General features: G+C 42.1%; 1 protein-coding gene across 9 annotated transcripts in view; it reads left to right on the top strand.

Moving 5' to 3' along the window:
• Positions 1-18120, top strand: part of PTK2 (protein tyrosine kinase 2) — a 773150-nt gene that overhangs the window by 451730 nt on the left and 303300 nt on the right. For all 9 annotated transcript variants that reach the window (XM_053715391.1, XM_053715387.1, XM_053715388.1 and 6 more), the window contains one exon: positions 9690-9752. In XM_053715391.1, the coding sequence (XP_053571366.1) occupies positions 9690-9752 (63 nt within the window). The remainder of the gene's footprint in view (positions 1-9689; positions 9753-18120) is intronic.

Raw genomic sequence — 18120 nt, 5'->3', positions numbered from 1 at the left:
GCAGATTACTATTGATTCAGACTTCATATGCATCAGATTACCATTGATTCAGGCTTCATATGCAGCAGATTACCAGTGATTCAGGCTTCATATGCAGAAGATTACTATTGATTTGGGCTTCATATGCAGCAGATTGCTATTGATTCAGGCTTTATATGCAGCAGATTACCATTGATTCAGGCTTCATATGCTGCAGATTACCATTGATTCAGGCTTCATATGCAGCAGATTACCATTGATTCGGGTTTCATATGCAGCAGATTACTATTGATTCAGGCTTCATATGCAGCAGATTACCATTGATTCAGGCTTCATATGCAGCAGATTACCATTGATTCAGGCTTCATATGCAGCAGATTACTATTGATTTAGGCTTCATGTGCAGCAGATTACCATTGATTCAGGCTTCATATGCAGCAGATTACCATTGATTCAGGCTTCATATGATGCAGATTACCATTGATTCGGGTTTCATATGCAGCAGATTGCTATTGATTCGGGCTTCATATACAGAAGATTACTATCGATTCAGGCTTCATATGCAGTAGATTACCAGTGATTCAGGCTTCATATGCAGCAGATTACCATTGATTCGGGCTTCATATGCAGCAGATTACCATTGATTCAGGCTTCACATGCAGCAGATTACTATTGATTTAAGATTCATATGCAGCAGATTACCATTGATTTAGGCTTCATATGCAGCAGATTACCATTGATTCAGGCTTCATATGTAGCAGATTACCAGTGATTCAGGCTTCATATGCAGCAGATTACCATTGATTCGTGCTTCATATGCAGCAGATTACCATTGATTCGTGCTTCATATGCGGAAGATTACCATTGATTCGGGCTTCATATGCAGCAGATTACTATTGATTCGGGCTTCATATGCAGCAGATTACTATTGATTTAGGCTTCATATGCAGAAGATTACCATTGATTTAGGCTTCATATGCAGAAGATTACCATTGATTTAGGCTTCATATGCAGAAGATTACCATTGATTTAGGCTTCATATGCAGAAGATTACCATTGATTTAGGCTTCATATGCAGAAGATTACCATTGATTTAGGCTTCATATGCAGAAGATTACCATTGATTCGGGCTTCATATGCAGCAGATTCCCATTGATTCAGGCTTCATATGCAGCAGACATTAGTTGTCTTCTACTCTGGCCCTGGCAGCATAGGAGCAGTACATTTAGCTATGTGCTATACACACATTTTGGTAACCACTGATGTTTCACATCCGACAGAGGGTTATACCCCCCCCCTCCTTATTTGATCTGACCTAACTGCTGGCAGGTAAAACTTTGCTACCATTGTTTTGCTGATATGGAGTTTTGCTAATACTCAGCTTACATTACTGCTCACCAATGGATCTGTTGTCACTGCCCTTTATCAGATGGATTACAGCTGCAAGTCAGATGATCATTTATGACTCATGTTTTGTTTTACTGTCTTTTTGTTTTCACACCTCATGCTGATTTCCTTTTTTGTAAAATGTATTTTTTGCTCTTGGGTGCTCTGCTCACGAAATCAGTTAGGGCACGATTACAAGTAGCGTGTTTATGAGGTTTCTGTGCGCGATGTGGTCTTTTCCAAATCAATTTCCATTGCGCGCATTTGCCTTTTACGCAACAATAGTTTCTGTACTTGAAGAACAGTATTTAACAGTTGTGCCCAACATAAAAGTTTCACAGACACTTCAAAAATACATTACAAAGTACAGTTACATACCCCCCAACTGTCCCGATTTTCATGGGACAGTCCCGATTTTAGGGGTCTGTCCTGGGTTGCTAGCCATCTGTCCCGCATTGCCCAATGCCTTAAAAAAAAAAAAAAAAACTTTTTTTTTTTTTTTTTAAATTCTATTGGGCACATACTCGGAAGCAGCTGGCTTTTCTCTCCCAGGATTGTATACTTGTTAGATTCTTTGTGGAAAATTAATGGCGTGTGGGTTAAGCAGGAGTAGGAAGGCTGTATGCCCTCTGACCTCAGGTAATGGTGACCTCTCTAACCTACCTCTGGTAGTGATGATGTCTAACCCCTGGTGACAATACTAGTATGCTTTCAGTATTATACGATGATCAGTGCTAACACCAGGGTAACGAACAGTGTCAGCCTCAGACTGCCAGTTTATGCCAACCCCAGGACCCCATACAATGAGTTACAGATACCCATATATGATGTGGTGTGTGTCTATCTGTATCTATAAGTGTGTATGTGTATCTGCATGTATAAGTGTAAGCTGTGTAGTGTGTGTGTGTATCTGTATGTATAAGTGTATGCTATGTAGTGTGTGTCTGCATGTATAAATGTTAGCTATGAAGTGTGTGTATCTGCATATATAAGTGTATACTATGTAGTGCGTGTATCTGCATGTGTAAGTGTATGCTATGTAGTGTGTGTGTATCTGCATGTGTAAGTGTATGCTATGTAGTGTGTGTGTGTGTATCTGTATGTATAAGTGTATGCTATGTAGTGTGTGTGTATCTGCCTGTATAAGTGTATGCTATGTAGTGTGTGTGTGCGTATCTGTATGTATTAGTGTATGCTATGTAGTGTGTGTGTGTATCTGCCTGTATAAGTGTATGATATGTAGTGTGTGTTTGCATGTGTAAGTGTATGCAATGTAGTGTGTGTGCATGTGTAAGTGTATGCTATGTAGTGTGTTTATGTGCATGTGTAAGTGTATGCTATGTAGTGTGTGTGTGCATGTGTAAGTGTATGCTATTTAGTGTATGTGCATGTGTAAGTGTATGCTATGTAGTGTGTGTGCATGTGTAAGTTTATGCTATGTAGTGTGTGTGCATGTGTAAGTGTATGCTATGTAGTGTGTGTGTATGTGTAAGTGTATGCTATGTAGTGTGTGTGTGTGTTTGCATGTGTAAGTGTATGCTATGTAGTGTGTGTGTGTATCTGTATGTATAAGTATATGCTATGTAGTGTGTGTGTGTGTGTATCTGTATGTATAAGTATATGCTATGTAGTGTGTGTGTGTGTGTATCTGTATGTATAAGTATATGCTATGTAGTGTGTGTGTATCTGCCTGTATAAGTGTATGATATGTAGTGTGGGTCTGCATGTGTAAGTGTATGCTATGTAGTGTGTGTGTTTCTGCATGTGTAAGTGTATGCTATGTAGTATGTGTGTATGTGCATGTGTAAGTGTATGCTATGTAGTGTGTGTGTGCATATGTAAGTGTATGCTATGTAGTGTGTGTATCTGCATGTGTAAGTATATGGTATGTAGTGTGTGTGTGTTTCTGCATATGTAAGTGTATGCTATGTAGTGTGTGTGTGTGTATATGTAAGTGTATGCTATGTAGTGAGTTACTGTGCATTTTTGCTAACTTTAAAGGCCAGAATCTAGAATATTAATGGGGAATGCAGAGGGCAGTTTTAAAGAATCTATTACTAAATGTCCAATTAAGATAAAAATATTTAGCCCTGTCTCTGCAAAGGTTAATTAAATACAGAACTCACATAGCTATACCCATGGTTTGAGCTTGTGTTTGATTTGCTGCCTAAGACTATTAAAATATGACTTTATTTAGAATTTTATTTATATTACTTTGGTCTTTGGTCTGATTTTTTTAAGCCCCGCTCCTGCCCACCACATATCAAATTTTTGCCGTGGGGGGGGGGGATTTATAGTTCATTTCTGCTATAGCTAGGGATGATTTTCTGGTCTCTGTGAAAATGTGACTCCACTGGGTGTCTGTCAGGGTAATGTTTAGTTCTTTCTCCTATTTTATCATATAAGCTGACTTTTGTTGGGGAAGGCGCCTCTAAGTAATTTGTATATTATGGAAATATGAGACCTGGCTATTGAGGGGGTAGTGCATAACATTAGTGTTTTTGTGTGTGTGTTTTTTCGATTTGTCTTTTCCATTGACTACTATGGGGAATACATGAACGCGCATGCGATTTGGCGGTTTGCATTATGCGGCTTAACGTGAGCGCAAAATAAGTTTTCCTTCTTAATGGGAAAGAGTCCACAACCAAATTCATTACTTTTGGGAAATAAGAACCTGGCCACCAGGAGGAGGCTGAGACACAACGCCCAAAGGCTTAAATACTCCTCCCACTTCCCTCATCCCCCAGTCATTCTTTGCCTTTCGTCCCAGGAGGTTGGCAGAGAAGTGTCAGAATTTGTTTTACCTCTTATGGAGGGTACTACTCTTCGCAATGGGACAGGAGATTTAAGTAGCCCTATAAGCTTCTCACTGAGGGCCTGGGTGAAAGTTAGAGTCCGGAGATGCAGGGAGAGCTCTCCTCTGCAACACCATCCCGACTCATATTAACAGCTCCTACAGCAATCAGTGTTGACGAGTTTCGCAGATTGCTTTCTTCTCTCAAGTCCATGTCAGGAGCGATGCTACGACCTGTCACACTTGAAGGGCCGTGTTCCTGTTCCACAACGTAGATTCTGGTAAGATCGTTTCATTTTTTATTATATAATGTTAACACAGAAGACAGGGTCACAGAAGACAGGGTCACAGTGTGGCGCCTTTTATCGTTATAGAATCAGGGGTTAATATTTCCTTAGGGGGATTATTGAACAGGGGGAAATAATAATCTTATGTATTTATTTGATTTTATGCTGCTTTATGTGTGAGATGTTATGGGCTCTTAGGCTGTTATGGAATATACAGGTTTCACTTTCACTTTGAGAGCCATGCAGCTTACAAGCTTGGCGCGCTTTCTCTCAAAGCAGGTACAGTCCTGCATTGTGCACTATGTGATTCATTCCCTCCTTCGTGACTATCCGAGAAGAGTCATACATCTCTGTACTGTCTGGGTCATAGGAGGTGGTGAGTGCCCCAGCCATTGGGGTATAGAGGTGCCGTTATTTTATTAAAAAAAAAAAAAAGAGGATGTTTTATCTCTCTAGTTCTCCGGTTATTGCACTAGTGATGGAGGATTCGGTTTCTTTAGAGGGCACTCCCTCTTTTCCTAAAGAACAATTCCTGTTTATATGGGGAGGAGGCCCTAGTTCCCCCTCTCAATTATGTTCCATATGCCTTGATAAAGTGATAATATCAAACCTGTTTGATATCACGGAGTCGTCCACCTCTGAGGAGTTGTCGTTTAGTGAGGTGTTATCTATATACACATGCAGTTTTCCCGTAGCATTGCTGATCCTCCATCTGGAAGGGGCCTTTTTCTCCAGACGTTACTGCGCAGTTCAGACAACGTTGTCTGCGGCCTTAATGCTTTACCTCGCAGGTTAAGCGCAAGCGAAAGGTTACATATTGCACTCCTTCCCAGAGTACATCAAATAATTTTTGGATTTAACTGATAGGGTTATCAGAGGATGAAGTTCTTTCTGAGACTATGAACTTTCTGGGTTAGTCTGCTGCCTCTCAACCTCCAGCTGCGGAGGAACCAGACTTTAGTTTTAGGAATTTGCGCTTCTTCTAAAGGAAGTTTTTGGCGAGTTCAGGGGTTCCAGAGGTCATGTTGCCTGATGAACCTTTATATCCTAAATTGAATTGAGTTTGAGGACAGGGTGGTGCCTTCCCTTCCCTGCTCCTGTTGCCCCGGGTATTTCACCTTGGACTGTACAGTTCCCTGCGGGTGCGACTGTCCCTGAGTGTTGTGCCTTTCGTTACAGAATTGCGCACCTTCACGGTCTGCTCTTCGAATGGAGCACCTCATTGGACAGGTGGGGATGATGTAATCTCCTGATTATCCATTTATTGAGAACTTTTCCAGTTTTTTGGAAGATTAGGGCTCCGTTTGGCTGGTCCTGCAGTAGGCCTGTTTCTTTTTGGGGGTTAACCTACGGGTTGCCTTGTATTTTATTTTTATCCGATAGGATGTCCTGTCTGTTTTCCTTCTTCCCCTCTGAGGGAGGCTTTATGCGGCTTGAAGGTTATGACCCGGATTGCAGGCTGGTCCTGTTTAGGTTCAGTTCTTTCTGGTAGCTGTTTGGACACGTGGCGCTGCTCTGCTTGGCTGGTCCGGTAGAGGCGCCGAGTGCTCATGTTATCCTCTGTGTTCAACTAAGCATTTTAGTGGACCGGTGGGTCAGTGAGGCAGGAAGGATCGTCTCAGTCCTTATAGCCTTCAATTTGGATGACTGGGTCAGTGGAGTTCCGCTGTGTCTCTCTCTCTTGTGTCTGGGGTTGTCAGACCCTAGCGCTCCTCCCCATGTAGTGGAGGGTTGGTGGGCTTGTGCCCTCTTGCCGCTCAGTTGGTCGGTTTGGCTTTTTTCTATTGAGGCCCTGGGAATTGTCATTCTGAACTTAGTTCTCAGCAGCTAGTAGTGTATTGGGTAGTTCAGCTGCCTTGCAGCGGATGGGTTGCAGAATGTGACCAGCTGCAGCTATTGCACATTGACGGTGTACTGGCTAGCTGTTTTTTATGAGACCTTTTGGTCTTCCTCTGTTGTCTCCATGTGAGTTAGGTCTCCTTTTAGGGACCTGGGTTCCCCTCCGGGATATGGTCGTTCCCTTTTAGGGGCACTGGGCGTGGTCTCCTTGGGCTCTGCTCGGAGCTGGGGATGCTGTGCGTCCTTTTCTCTCTATGATCCTCTGATTGGATGGAGGTGATGCGGAGACCAGCCTTTGCTCGAGTGATTTGGCCTCGGGATATCCCCTTGCTTGTTGTCCTGCGGCTGTTTGAGAGTCTATGGGCTCTAGTGTCGTACAACTTTTAATGCCTTAGCTTCTTTGAAGCATTGGACTTTGGCTAGGGGTGGTCCCTTCCTTGGGTCGGGGCTTGCGAGTTATCTCGTTATCCGGGTTGATCTGGATATTGCATTGATATCTCCCTGTGGTCTAGTTTTTTTATATCAGACAAGGTGTTAAGTTCTCGGATATTGTTTGTTTAAACAATTGGGGGCTCGGTTCTGTTTTCTCCCTGGTGTTTCTGGTTGCTGAGGCTTCGCTCAGTGTTTTCCTTTGTGGAGTTGTTGCCGAACTTTTTGGCTCTAAGGCTGGTTCGGGGTTCCCCAGTTCCTGGGAACTTGGGCTATGTCCTTTTTACTTGGACTAATTGACCTGCTCATGGTTGGCCAGGTTGTCTGAGTGCTGATGCTCATTGGGCTGGACTTATGCCTTTATGGTCGGTTTCCCTTGGTCAGCTTGCTGGGGTAACCTTTTGGATTCACTGCTGTGCAAGTGAATGGGTTTGCAGTGTCTCTGCTGCAGCTATTGCACATTGGATGTGTGTTAGCAAGCTAATTCCTTAGGGGGATTCCTTCTAAGTTCATCTGTGTTGGAGATTGATCTCTCCTTTAGCCTGGGACTTTGTGTCTTGTGGGCAGGTGCTCTTCCTTTTTTGCACCATCCCTTTTCTTAGGGTGGGGGGCTTATTCTCCTTCTTATGGAGGTGTGGTCCTTTTTCTAAGGATTCTCTTGGATTCAGGAGGTTGGAACTGAGAGTTAACCTTTCAGAGAGGGGTGTTTTTCTCTGGGTTGTTACGTTCCATCTGGAGTCTTGCTGGCTCCGTGTCGAGACTATGGTGGGTCTTTTGTAAGATTCCTTTGGGTCTACGGCCTTGTCTGTTTCTAAGGAGTCGGGTTGGCACCGTGCTCTGTTGGGATGGCTGTGGCTAATCTTCCCCTCGTTTTTGAGCTGGTGTTGGGGTTCTTCTGTTCCCCTGTTTCAGACCTGCCGATGCTTGGGCTGACCCGGCTGGGAGTGGGTTCTGAGATGCGTTGTCATCTTCAGGATCTAGGTGGGCATAGTAGCTAGCTCCCTGGGCTTGCAAGCAGAAGGTTCAGGGTTACCATACTCCTTCGGGTTCTGGATTTAATCACTCTTGGGGGTGCAGTGGGCCTCGTTGAGGTTATGTGCTTCCCCTTTTGGAGCCCTGTGTGTAGGTCTGGTGGCTTTGATTGCCTAGAGTGTGCCCTCTGTCTGGGAGTTTTCTTTTGCAATCTGTTCTCTTGCTGGCCGCTTTTTACTTCTCAGCAAGTATTCTTCTGTGCCATCCTGATGATGGCTGTGTGTTCTTGACTCAGGGTTTTTCGTTCTGACGATGTGAGGACTCCGTCTTCAGTTGTCTTTCGGTGCTTTGCACAATGTTGAGAGAAGGGTTTCTCTGTTTAGATGCCCGGTCCTAAACCTCTGGTTTCTGCTTGGTCTGGGCGTAGCCTCCCCTTGTCTGTTAGGATCCATTTGGATCTTTGTGAGCTGGGCTCGCTATTGGGGGTTTTCCTTTATGTTTTTTGTGGTGACCTGTTCTTCCTTGCCCTATCCCTTGGGGAGTTTAGGATGGTGTTCCTCTCTTTAGTAAACGGTGAGGGACCGACTGTTGGGTGACGGTGTCTCTTGGAGGACTGTTGGCTCAGTTGAGTCCGATTTTGCAGTCTCTAGCTAGGCTTTTGGACTATCTGCAGGTCAGTGTCCTTGGGGCCTTTCCTTTTTAAAGTTTTCTCGGCTTCGGACGAAGCGGGGGTGGGTAGTGGTTTCAGGCTTGGTACTCCTCCTGGTGGCCAGGTTCTTATTTCCCAAAAGTAATGAATGCGGCTGTGGACTCTTTCCCACGGAAACATAATTTGTTATTTTGCAACTTGTAATAGCTGCACAATCCCAATGCGAAAAAGCTATAATGTGCACAGTGCTCTTAGTGTTTACTACCCCAGACTGTAAATTCTACAGATGCTTGCTAGAAAGGAATGAACCGAGGAATATTTCCTTTTACATTGCATTACTGCTGGGGAACATGTGCTGTCAAATGCTAATGACAGTCTACACCAAAAAATGTTATTGTTCAAAAAGATAGATAATTCCTTTATTACCTTCCTATCCCCAGTTTTGCATAACTAACAGGGTTATATATTGATATACTGTTTACCTCTGTGATTACATTAAATCTAAGCCTCTGCAGACTGCCCCCTTATTTCAGCACTATTTACAGGCTTTCATTTTAGCTAATTAGTGCTTTCTCATGCGTAACGCCACGGGAATGAGCACAATGTTATCTATATGGCACACATGAACTAGCAGTGTCTTGCTGTGAAAAGCTATAAAAATGCTCTGAGATAAGAGGCAGTCTGTAGTGGCTTAGAGAAAGGCAGACATTTAGAGGTTTAAAGTTCATAAAGTATATTAATATAACAATGTTGTTTGTGCAAAACTTGGGTAATGGGTAGTAATGGTGTTATCTATCTTTTTAAACAATAAAAAAAAATTGGAGTAGACTTTCCCTTTAATTTTCTGAAAATTAAATCTCAGAAATCAAGAGAACCAGCAGTCATTTCATCATGAATTCCTAATAATTAAGAAGCAGGTGATAAGTCAGCTTTATCTTAGACGTTCCAAACATTGCACACATAAATATTAAAATATTTTAGTTACTGTTACTTATTTAAATAGCAATTTTTAATCAATCTGCAAAGTTTTTCAAATCGCAATTTAATTTAAATTTTACATTTTGATTTGTTCAGTAAAATTTCTCGTTTGGAAAACCTCTCAACCGTGTATGTAGGAAAGTCTGATGTCTATAGATGCTCCATCTGCATCTTTTGCACGTGCAAAGAGAACCAGAAAATGCTGTCAGAAATAGGTGACACAAGAAGGAAATATTATGGCATATGTGTCATTATAGATGATATTTTAATATGAAAACCATTTACATTCCTTATAATCCATCTTTAGAAACATTACTTGTACTGTCTCTTTAAGAACAATGTTAAATGTCTTCATACTTATCTATTGCATTTGCAGGAGATCCTACGGGGAGATGAGAGGCAACGCTCTAGAAAAGAAGTCCAACTACGAAGTTTTAGAGTAAGTATCTGTTGGGCTTTTTCTTTGTGTTTTTGATGAACAGTTCACCCAAAACATTTCTCCCCTCTAAATTATTCCCAATGATCCATTTTACCTGCTAGAGTGTATTAAATAAGTAGCTCCTTTACTCCTATTTCTGCATTTGAAATAGCTGATTTTGCCATTGTTATCCCCACCTATACTGGAAGTTTCTATACTGGAGTCTAGGCTATTGATAAGCCTAAGTAAACACAGCCAGCAGAATAAATTGTGCTCCCAGTGGGGTGCAGGATAGTTAAGTAATACAATGATAATTTTCCATTGTTCTCTCTAAGTATTGAGTTTTGGTTTACAGATACATACAAGATATGGAAACAAGTGTGTGTACACAAAGTGATAACATAATGAGATCTGATATTACCTGCAAGCTCAACCCATTGTATTGTGCTGTGGTTTAAAAGCACAAAACCAGCTACTTCATATACACAAATAAACCTGAAAATGCAATTTCTCATTCCTTTTATACTCTGCAGCTGGTATAACAAGTCATTGAAAATACATTAATGGAAAAACAATTTTGCAGTTTACTGTCCCTTTAAGTCAATTTTTTCCCCCAGGAGTGTTAATAATTAGCATTTAAAGAAATTGTTTCACTTCTATAAAAGTCAGTTAATGAACTTAAAGGGGTATTGTAGTCATTGTATTCAGTTGTTTTTTTGTTTTGTTTTTTGTACTTCTATTCCTACCCTGAGCAAATTAATGTTTGTTTCTCCAACATAGGTGTGTCCGGTCCACGGCGTCATCCTTACTTGTGGGATATTCTCTTCCCCAACAGGAAATGGCAAAGAGCCCAGCAAAGCTGGTCACATGATCCCTCCTAGGCTCCGCCTTCCCCAGTCATTCTCTTTGCCGTTGCACAGGCAACATCTCCACGGAGATGGCTCAGAGTTTTTTGGTGTTTAAATGTAGTTTTTATTCTTCAATCAAGAGTTTGTTATTTTAAAATAGTGCTGGTATGTACTATTTACTCTGAAACAGAAAAGAGATGAAGATTTCTGTTTGTAAGAGGAAAAGGATTTTAGCAACCGTTACTAAAATCGATGGCTGTTTCCACACAGGACTGTTGAGAGGAATTAACTTCAGTTGGGGAAACAGTGAGCAGACTTTGGCTGCTTGAGGTATGACACATTTCTAACAAGACTTGGTAATGCTGGAAGCTGTCATTTTCCCTATGGGATCCGGTAAGCCATTTTCTTAATTTTCAATATAAGAATACAAGGGCTTCACAAGGGCTTTAAAGACTGGTAGACATTTTTCTGGGCCAAAACGATTACTATATAAGCATGTTTAATGGTTTTTAACTTAGGAGAGTTATTTTAATCTTGGCAAATTGTTAAAAAAAACGGACAGGCACTGTATTGGACACCTTTTTCACTGGGGGCCTTTTCTAGTCATAGGCAGAGCCTCATTTTCGCGCCATTAATGCGCAGTTGTTTTTGAGAAGCAAGGCATGCAGATGCATGTGTGAGGAGCTCAGATCCACTGAAAAAGCTTATTGAAGGCGTCATTTGGTATCGTATTCCCCTCTGGGCTTGGTTGGGTCTCAGCAAAGCAGATACCAGGGACTGTATAGGGGTTAAATGTAAAAACGGCTCCGGTTCCGTTATTTTAAGAGTTAAAGCTTTCAAATTTGGTGTGCAATACTTTTAAGGCTTTATGACACTGTGGTGAAATTTTGGTGAATTTTGAACATTTCCTTCATACTTTTGCGTATATTCAGTAATAAAGTGTGTTCAGTTTAAAATTTAAAGAGACAGTAACGGTTTTATTTTAAAACGTTTTTTGTGCTTTGTTACCAAGTTTATGCCTATTAACATGTCTGAACTATCAGATAGACGATGTTCTGTATGTTCGGAAGCCAAGGTTCCTATCCATTTAAATATATGTGATAAATGTGACAAACAAAGTAGGGACATTGATACCACTGATAATAATGTTGCCCAAAACGATTCCTTAAGTGAGGGGAGTAAGCATGGTACTGCATCATCCCCTTCTATGTCTACACCAGTCTTGCCCACTCAGGAGGCCCCTAGTACATCTAGTGCGCCAATCCTCCTTACTATGCAACAATTAACGGCTGTAATGGACAATTCTATTAAAAACATTTTAGCCAAAATGCCCACTTATCAGCGAAAGCGCGACTGCTCTGTTTTAGATACTGAAGAGCATGAGGACGCTGATGATAATGGTTCTGACATGCCCTTACACCAGTCTGAAGGGGCTAGGGAGGTTTTGTCTGAGGGAGAAATTTCAGATTCAGGAAAAATTTCTCAACAAGCTGAACCTGATGTTATTACATTTAAATTTAAATTGGAACATCTCCGCGCTCTGCTTAAGGAGGTGTTATCTACTCTGGATGATTGTGACAATTTGGTCATTCCAGAGAAATTATGTAAAATGGACAGGTTCCTAGAGGTCCCGGTGCCCCCCGAAGCTTTTCCTATACCCAAGCGGGTGGCGGACATTGTAAATAAAGAATGGGAAAGGCCCGGCATACCTTTTGTCCCTCCCCCTATATTTAAGAAATTATTTCCTATGGTCGACCCCAGGAAGGACTTATGGCAGACAGTCCCCAAGGTCGAGGGGGCGGTTTCTACTCTAAACAAACGCACCACTATCCCTATAGAAGATAGTTGTGCTTTTAAAGATCCTATGGACAAAAAATTAGAGGGTTTGCTTAAAAAGATGTTTGTTCAGCAAGGTTACCTTCTACAACCAATTTCATGCATTGTTCCTGTCACTACAGCAGCGTGTTTCTGGTTCGAGGAACTAGAAAAGTCGCTCAATCAAGCATCCTCTTATGAGGAGGTTATGGACAGAGTTCAAGCACTTAAGTTGGCTAACTCTTTTACCTTAGACGCCACTTTGCAATTAGCTAGATTAGCGGCGAAAAATTCAGGGTTTGCTATTGTGGCGCGCAGAGCGCTTTGGCTAAAGTCTTGGTCAGCGGATGCGTCCTCCAAGAACAAATTGCTTAACATACTTTTCAAGGGGAAAACGCTGTTTGGCCCTGACTTGAAAGAGATTATTTCAGATATCACTGGGGGTAAGGGCCACGCCCTTCCTCAGGATAGGTCTTTTAAGGCTAAAAATAAACCAAATTTTCGTCCCTTTCGCAGAAACGGACCAGCCTCAAGTTCTACATCCTCTAAGCAAGAGGGTAATACTTCTCAAACCAAGCCAGCCTGGAGGCCAATGCAAGGCTGGAACAAAGGTAAGCAGGCCAAGAAACCTGCCACTGCTACCAAGACATCATGAGATGTTGGCCCCCGATCCGGGACCGGATCTGGTGGGGGGCAGACTTTCTCTCTTCGCTCAGGCTTGGGCAAGAGATGTTCTGTATCCTTGGGCGCTAGAAATAGTCTCCCAAGGTTATCTTCTGGAATTCAAGGAGCTACCCTCAAGGGGAAGGTTCCACAGGTCTCAATTGTCTTCAGACCACATAAAAAGACAGGCATTCTTACATTGTTTAGAAGACCTGTTAAAAATGGGAGTGATTCATCCTGTTCCATTAGGAGAACAAGGGATGGGATTCTACTCCAATCTGTTCATAGTTCCCAAAAAAGAGGGAACATTCAGACCAATCTTAGATCTCAAGATCCTAAACAAATTTCTCAAGGTTCCATTGTTCAAAATGGAAACCATTCGGACAATTCTTCCTACCATCCAGGAAGGTCAATTCATGACCACGTTGGATTTAAAGGATGCGTATCTACATATTCCGATCCACAAGGAACATCATCGGTTCCTAAGGTTCGCCTTTCTGGACAAGCATTACCAGTTTGTGGCACTTCCATTCGGATTAGCTACTGCTCCAAGAATTTTCACAAAGGTACTAGGGTCCCTTCTAGCGGTGCTAAGACCAAGGGGCATTGCAGTAGTACCTTACTTGGACGACATACTGATTCAAGCGTCGTCTCTACCACAAGCAAAGGCTCATACGGACATTGTCCTGGCCTTTCTCAGATCTCACGGGTGGAAAGTGAACGTAGAAAAAAGTTCTCTATCTCCGTCAACAAGAGTTCCCTTCTTGGGAACAATAATAGACTCCTTAGAAATGAGGATTTTTCTGACAGAGGCCAGAAAATCAAAACTTCTAAGCTCTTGTCAAGTACTTCATTCTGTTCTTCTTCCTTCCATAGCGCAGTGCATGGAATTAATAGGTTTGATGGTCGCGGCAATGGACATAGTTCCTTTTGCGCGAATTCATCTAAGACCATTACAACTGTGCATGCTCAGACAGTGGAATGGGGATTATACAGACTTGTCTCCGACGATACAAGTAGATCAGAAGACCAGAGATTCACTCCGTTGGTGGCTGACCCTGGACAACCTGTCACAAGGGATGAGCTTCCGCAGACCAGAGTGGGTCATTGTCACGACCGACGCCAGTCTGGTGGGCTGGGGCGCGGTCTGGGAACCCCTGAAAGCTCAGGGTCTTTGGTCTCGGGAAGAATCTCTTCTCCCGATAAATATTCTGGAACTGAGAGCGATATTCAATGCTCTCAAGGCTTGGCCTCAGCTAGCAAAGGCCAAATTCATACGGTTTCAATCAGACAACATGACGACTGTTGCGTATATCAACCATCAGGGGGGAACAAGGAGTTCCCTGGCGATGGAAGAAGTGACCAAAATAATTCAATGGGCGGAGACTCACTCCTGCCACTTGTCTGCAATCCACATCCCAGGAGTGGAAAATTGGGAAGCGGATTTTCTGAGTCGTCAGACATTTCATCCGGGGGAGTGGGAACTCCATCCGGAAATCTTTGCCCAAATAATTCAATTGTGGGGCATTCCAGACATGGATCTGATGGCGTCTCGTCAGAACTTCAAGGTTCCTTGCTACGGGTCCAGATCCAGGGATCCCAAGGCGACTCTAGTGGATGCACTAGTAGCACCTTGGAGCTTCAACCTAGCTTATGTGTTCCCACCGTTTCCTCTCATTCCCAGGCTGGTAGCCAGGATCAAACAGGAGAGGGTATCGGTGATCTTGATAGCTCCTGCGTGGCCACGCAGGACTTGGTATGCAGATCTGGTGAATATGTCATCGGCTCCACCATGGAAGCTACCTTTGAGACAGGACCTTCTTGTTCAAGGTCCGTTCGAACATCCGAATCTGGCCTCACTCCAACTGACTGCTTGGAGATTGAACGCTTGATTTTATCAAAGCGAGGGTTCTCAGATTCTGTCATTGATACTCTTGTTCAGGCTAGAAAGCCTGTAACTAGAAAAATCTACCATAAAATATGGAAAAAATATATCTGTTGGTGTGAATCTAAAGGATTCCCATGGAACAAGATAAAAATTCCTAAGATTCTATCCTTTCTTCAAGAAGGTTTGGAGAAAGGATTATCTGCAAGTTCTTTGAAGGGACAGATTTCTGCTTTATCTGTTTTACTTCACAAAAAGCTGGCGGCTGTGCCAGATGTTCAAGCTTTTGTTCAGGCTCTGGTTAGAATCAAGCCTGTTTACAAACCTTTGACTCCTCCTTGGAGTCTCAATTTAGTTCTTTCAGTTCTTCAGGGGGTTCCGTTTGAACCCCTACATTCCGTTGATATCAAGTTATTATCTTGGAAAGTTTTGTTTTTGGTTGCAATTTCTTCTGCTAGAAGAGTTTCAGAGTTATCTGCTCTGCAATGTTCTCCTCCTTATCTGGTGTTCCATGCAGATAAGGTGGTTTTGCGTACTAAACCTGGTTTCCTTCCGAAAGTTGTTTCTAACAAAAATATTAACCAGGAGATAGTCGTGCCTTCTTTGTGTCCGAATCCAGTTTCAAAGAAGGAACGTTTGTTGCACAATTTGGATGTAGTTCGTGCTCTAAAATTCTATTTAGAGGCTACAAAGGATTTCAGACAAACATCTTCCTTGTTTGTTGTTTATTCTGGTAAAAGGAGAGGTCAAAAAGCAACTTCTACCTCTCTCTCTTTTTGGCTTAAAAGCATCATCAGATTGGCTTATGAGACTACCGGACGGCAGCCTCCTGAAAGAATCACAGCTCATTCCACTAGGGCCGTGGCTTCCACATGGGCCTTCAAGAACGAGGCTTCTGTTGATCAGATATGTAAGGCAGCGACTTGGTCTTCACTGCACACTTTTACCAAATTTTACAAATTTGATACTTTTGCTTCTTCTGAGGCTATTTTTGGGAGAAAGGTTTTGCAAGCCGTGGTGCCTTCCATCTAGGTGACCTGATTTGCTCCCTCCCATCATCCGTGTCCTAAAGCTTTGGTATTGGTTCCCACAAGTAAGGATGACGCCGTGGACCGGACACACCTATGTTGGAGAAAACAGAATTTATGTTTACCTGATAAATTACTTTCTCCAACGGTGTGTCCGGTCCACGGCCCGCCCTGGTTTTTTAATCAGGTCTGATGATTTATTTTCTCTAACTACAGTCACCACGGTATCATATGATTTCTCCTATGCAAATATTCCTCCTTTACGTCGGTCGAATGACTGGGGAAGGCGGAGCCTAGGAGGGATCATGTGACCAGCTTTGCTGGGCTCTTTGCCATTTCCTGTTGGGGAAGAGAATATCCCACAAGTAAGGATGACGCCGTGGACCGGACACACCGTTGGAGAAAGTAATTTATCAGGTAAACATAAATTCTGTTTTTTTGTTTGTTTTTTAATGGTTGTGTGTCTCTTGACACTGGCAAAGCAGAGGCAATTGTGCTCAACTTAAAGGGATGTTAAACAGTCTGTTTCACTATTGTAATAAAAAAGCAGTAAGCAATATCTTATTCCTAAAGGGACACTCAAGTCAAAATTAAACTTTCATGTTTCAGAAAGAGAATTTTTCAAATTTACATCCATTATCAAATTTTGCACAATCTTTTTATAAGCACTACTGAGCATGTGCACAAGCTCACTGGGTGTAAATGTACTAGTCTGTGATTGGCTGATATCTGTTGAATGGTACGGGGTCTGGCAAATGGGAGAAAATACATAAAACGAATTTGCCAGAAAAAAATTCCACTGGTTTAGTTAAATTCAAAGTAAGTTATATTGTATTGTCTTTTTATTATGCAATTTTACTGTATTTAGTGGTCCTTTAATATAAATAATGGCACTATACATTATTTATTAGGATGTTACCTTTTATTTCTATTTCACGCTAAATATGTGCAGTGTCCATTACTTCCTGTTACAGCCCTACAAGGGGGAGGAGGAGGATTGCTTTATCTAGCCTGATGTCATAAAACTTCTGAATTTACATGGGCTGGTTTACTGTAAAGTGACTAGTTTAAATAACAGGGACTCAGACTTGCTCATGCCCAGTCAGAATGTAACCTAAGCTAAGCATGTCAGCTCCCTTATTACATTGAATGTAGGGGCTGCACTGAGAATTTGTAAGTGCTCATTATGCAAGAAAACAAGTAAGTTGTTTGCTTTTTTAATTTAACACAATTTGTTTCTGTTTACTTTTTATTTAACATACTTGGTTTTTCCAAAGGAGCACTGTTTAATATTCCTTTAACCCTTCCAGTGCTAACGATGGCTGAGCCGTCGCAGAGTTTCTCACTTAGGTGCCAACGACGGCTCAAAGCCGTTGCTAGCACTCTCCCACCTTGAGGGAGATCTGGGTGCTCCCACCCAGTCCTACCCCGGCGATCGGGCCTGCATAGTGACAGGAATCACCGGGGCTTTGCGTTATGCACGGTGACGTCACGCAGCAATGCACTCCTGGGAGCTAGCTGCTGATTGGTGAACACACACATATACCTCTTGTCAGTGGTTCACCAGATGTGTTTAGCTAGCTCCCAGTAGTGCATTGCCAACCTCAAATATGTTTAACCCCTTTGATGCATAAAACATTTTCATTTTGCATTTTTATACACCTTTAACAGCTTTAACTTAACTTTGTATGTAAAATATTTAAACATGTTTAGTATTTATAACTTGCTGTGCCGCTAAAGGGACATTACACCCAAATTTTGTCTTTCATGATTTAGGTAGAACAAACAATTTTAAGCGACTTTTCAATTTACTTTTATTATTACATTTGTTTCATTCTCTTTGTATCATTTGTTGAAGGAGCAGCAATGCACTACAGGTTTCTAACTGAACACATGGGTGAGCCAATGGCAATCGGTATATATATGCAGCCACCAATCAGCAGCTAGAACCTAGGTTCTTTGCTGCTCCTGAGCTTGCCTAGATAAACCTTTCAGCAAAGGATAACAAGAGAAGGAAGCAAATTAAATAATAGAAGTAAATTGGAAAGTTGTTTAAAATGATATATAATATATACACTAGAGTTTACCTGGCAGATGTTTGCTGTAATCATCTCATACTTACTATGTTAAATTTTGCATTCACTAAAACC

Source organism: Bombina bombina, chromosome 5 (assembly GCF_027579735.1).
Source record: "Bombina bombina isolate aBomBom1 chromosome 5, aBomBom1.pri, whole genome shotgun sequence".
NCBI lineage: Eukaryota > Metazoa > Chordata > Amphibia > Anura > Bombinatoridae > Bombina > Bombina bombina.
Note: the sequence above shows the minus strand (reverse complement) of the source record. Positions and strands in the feature narration are given on the sequence as shown.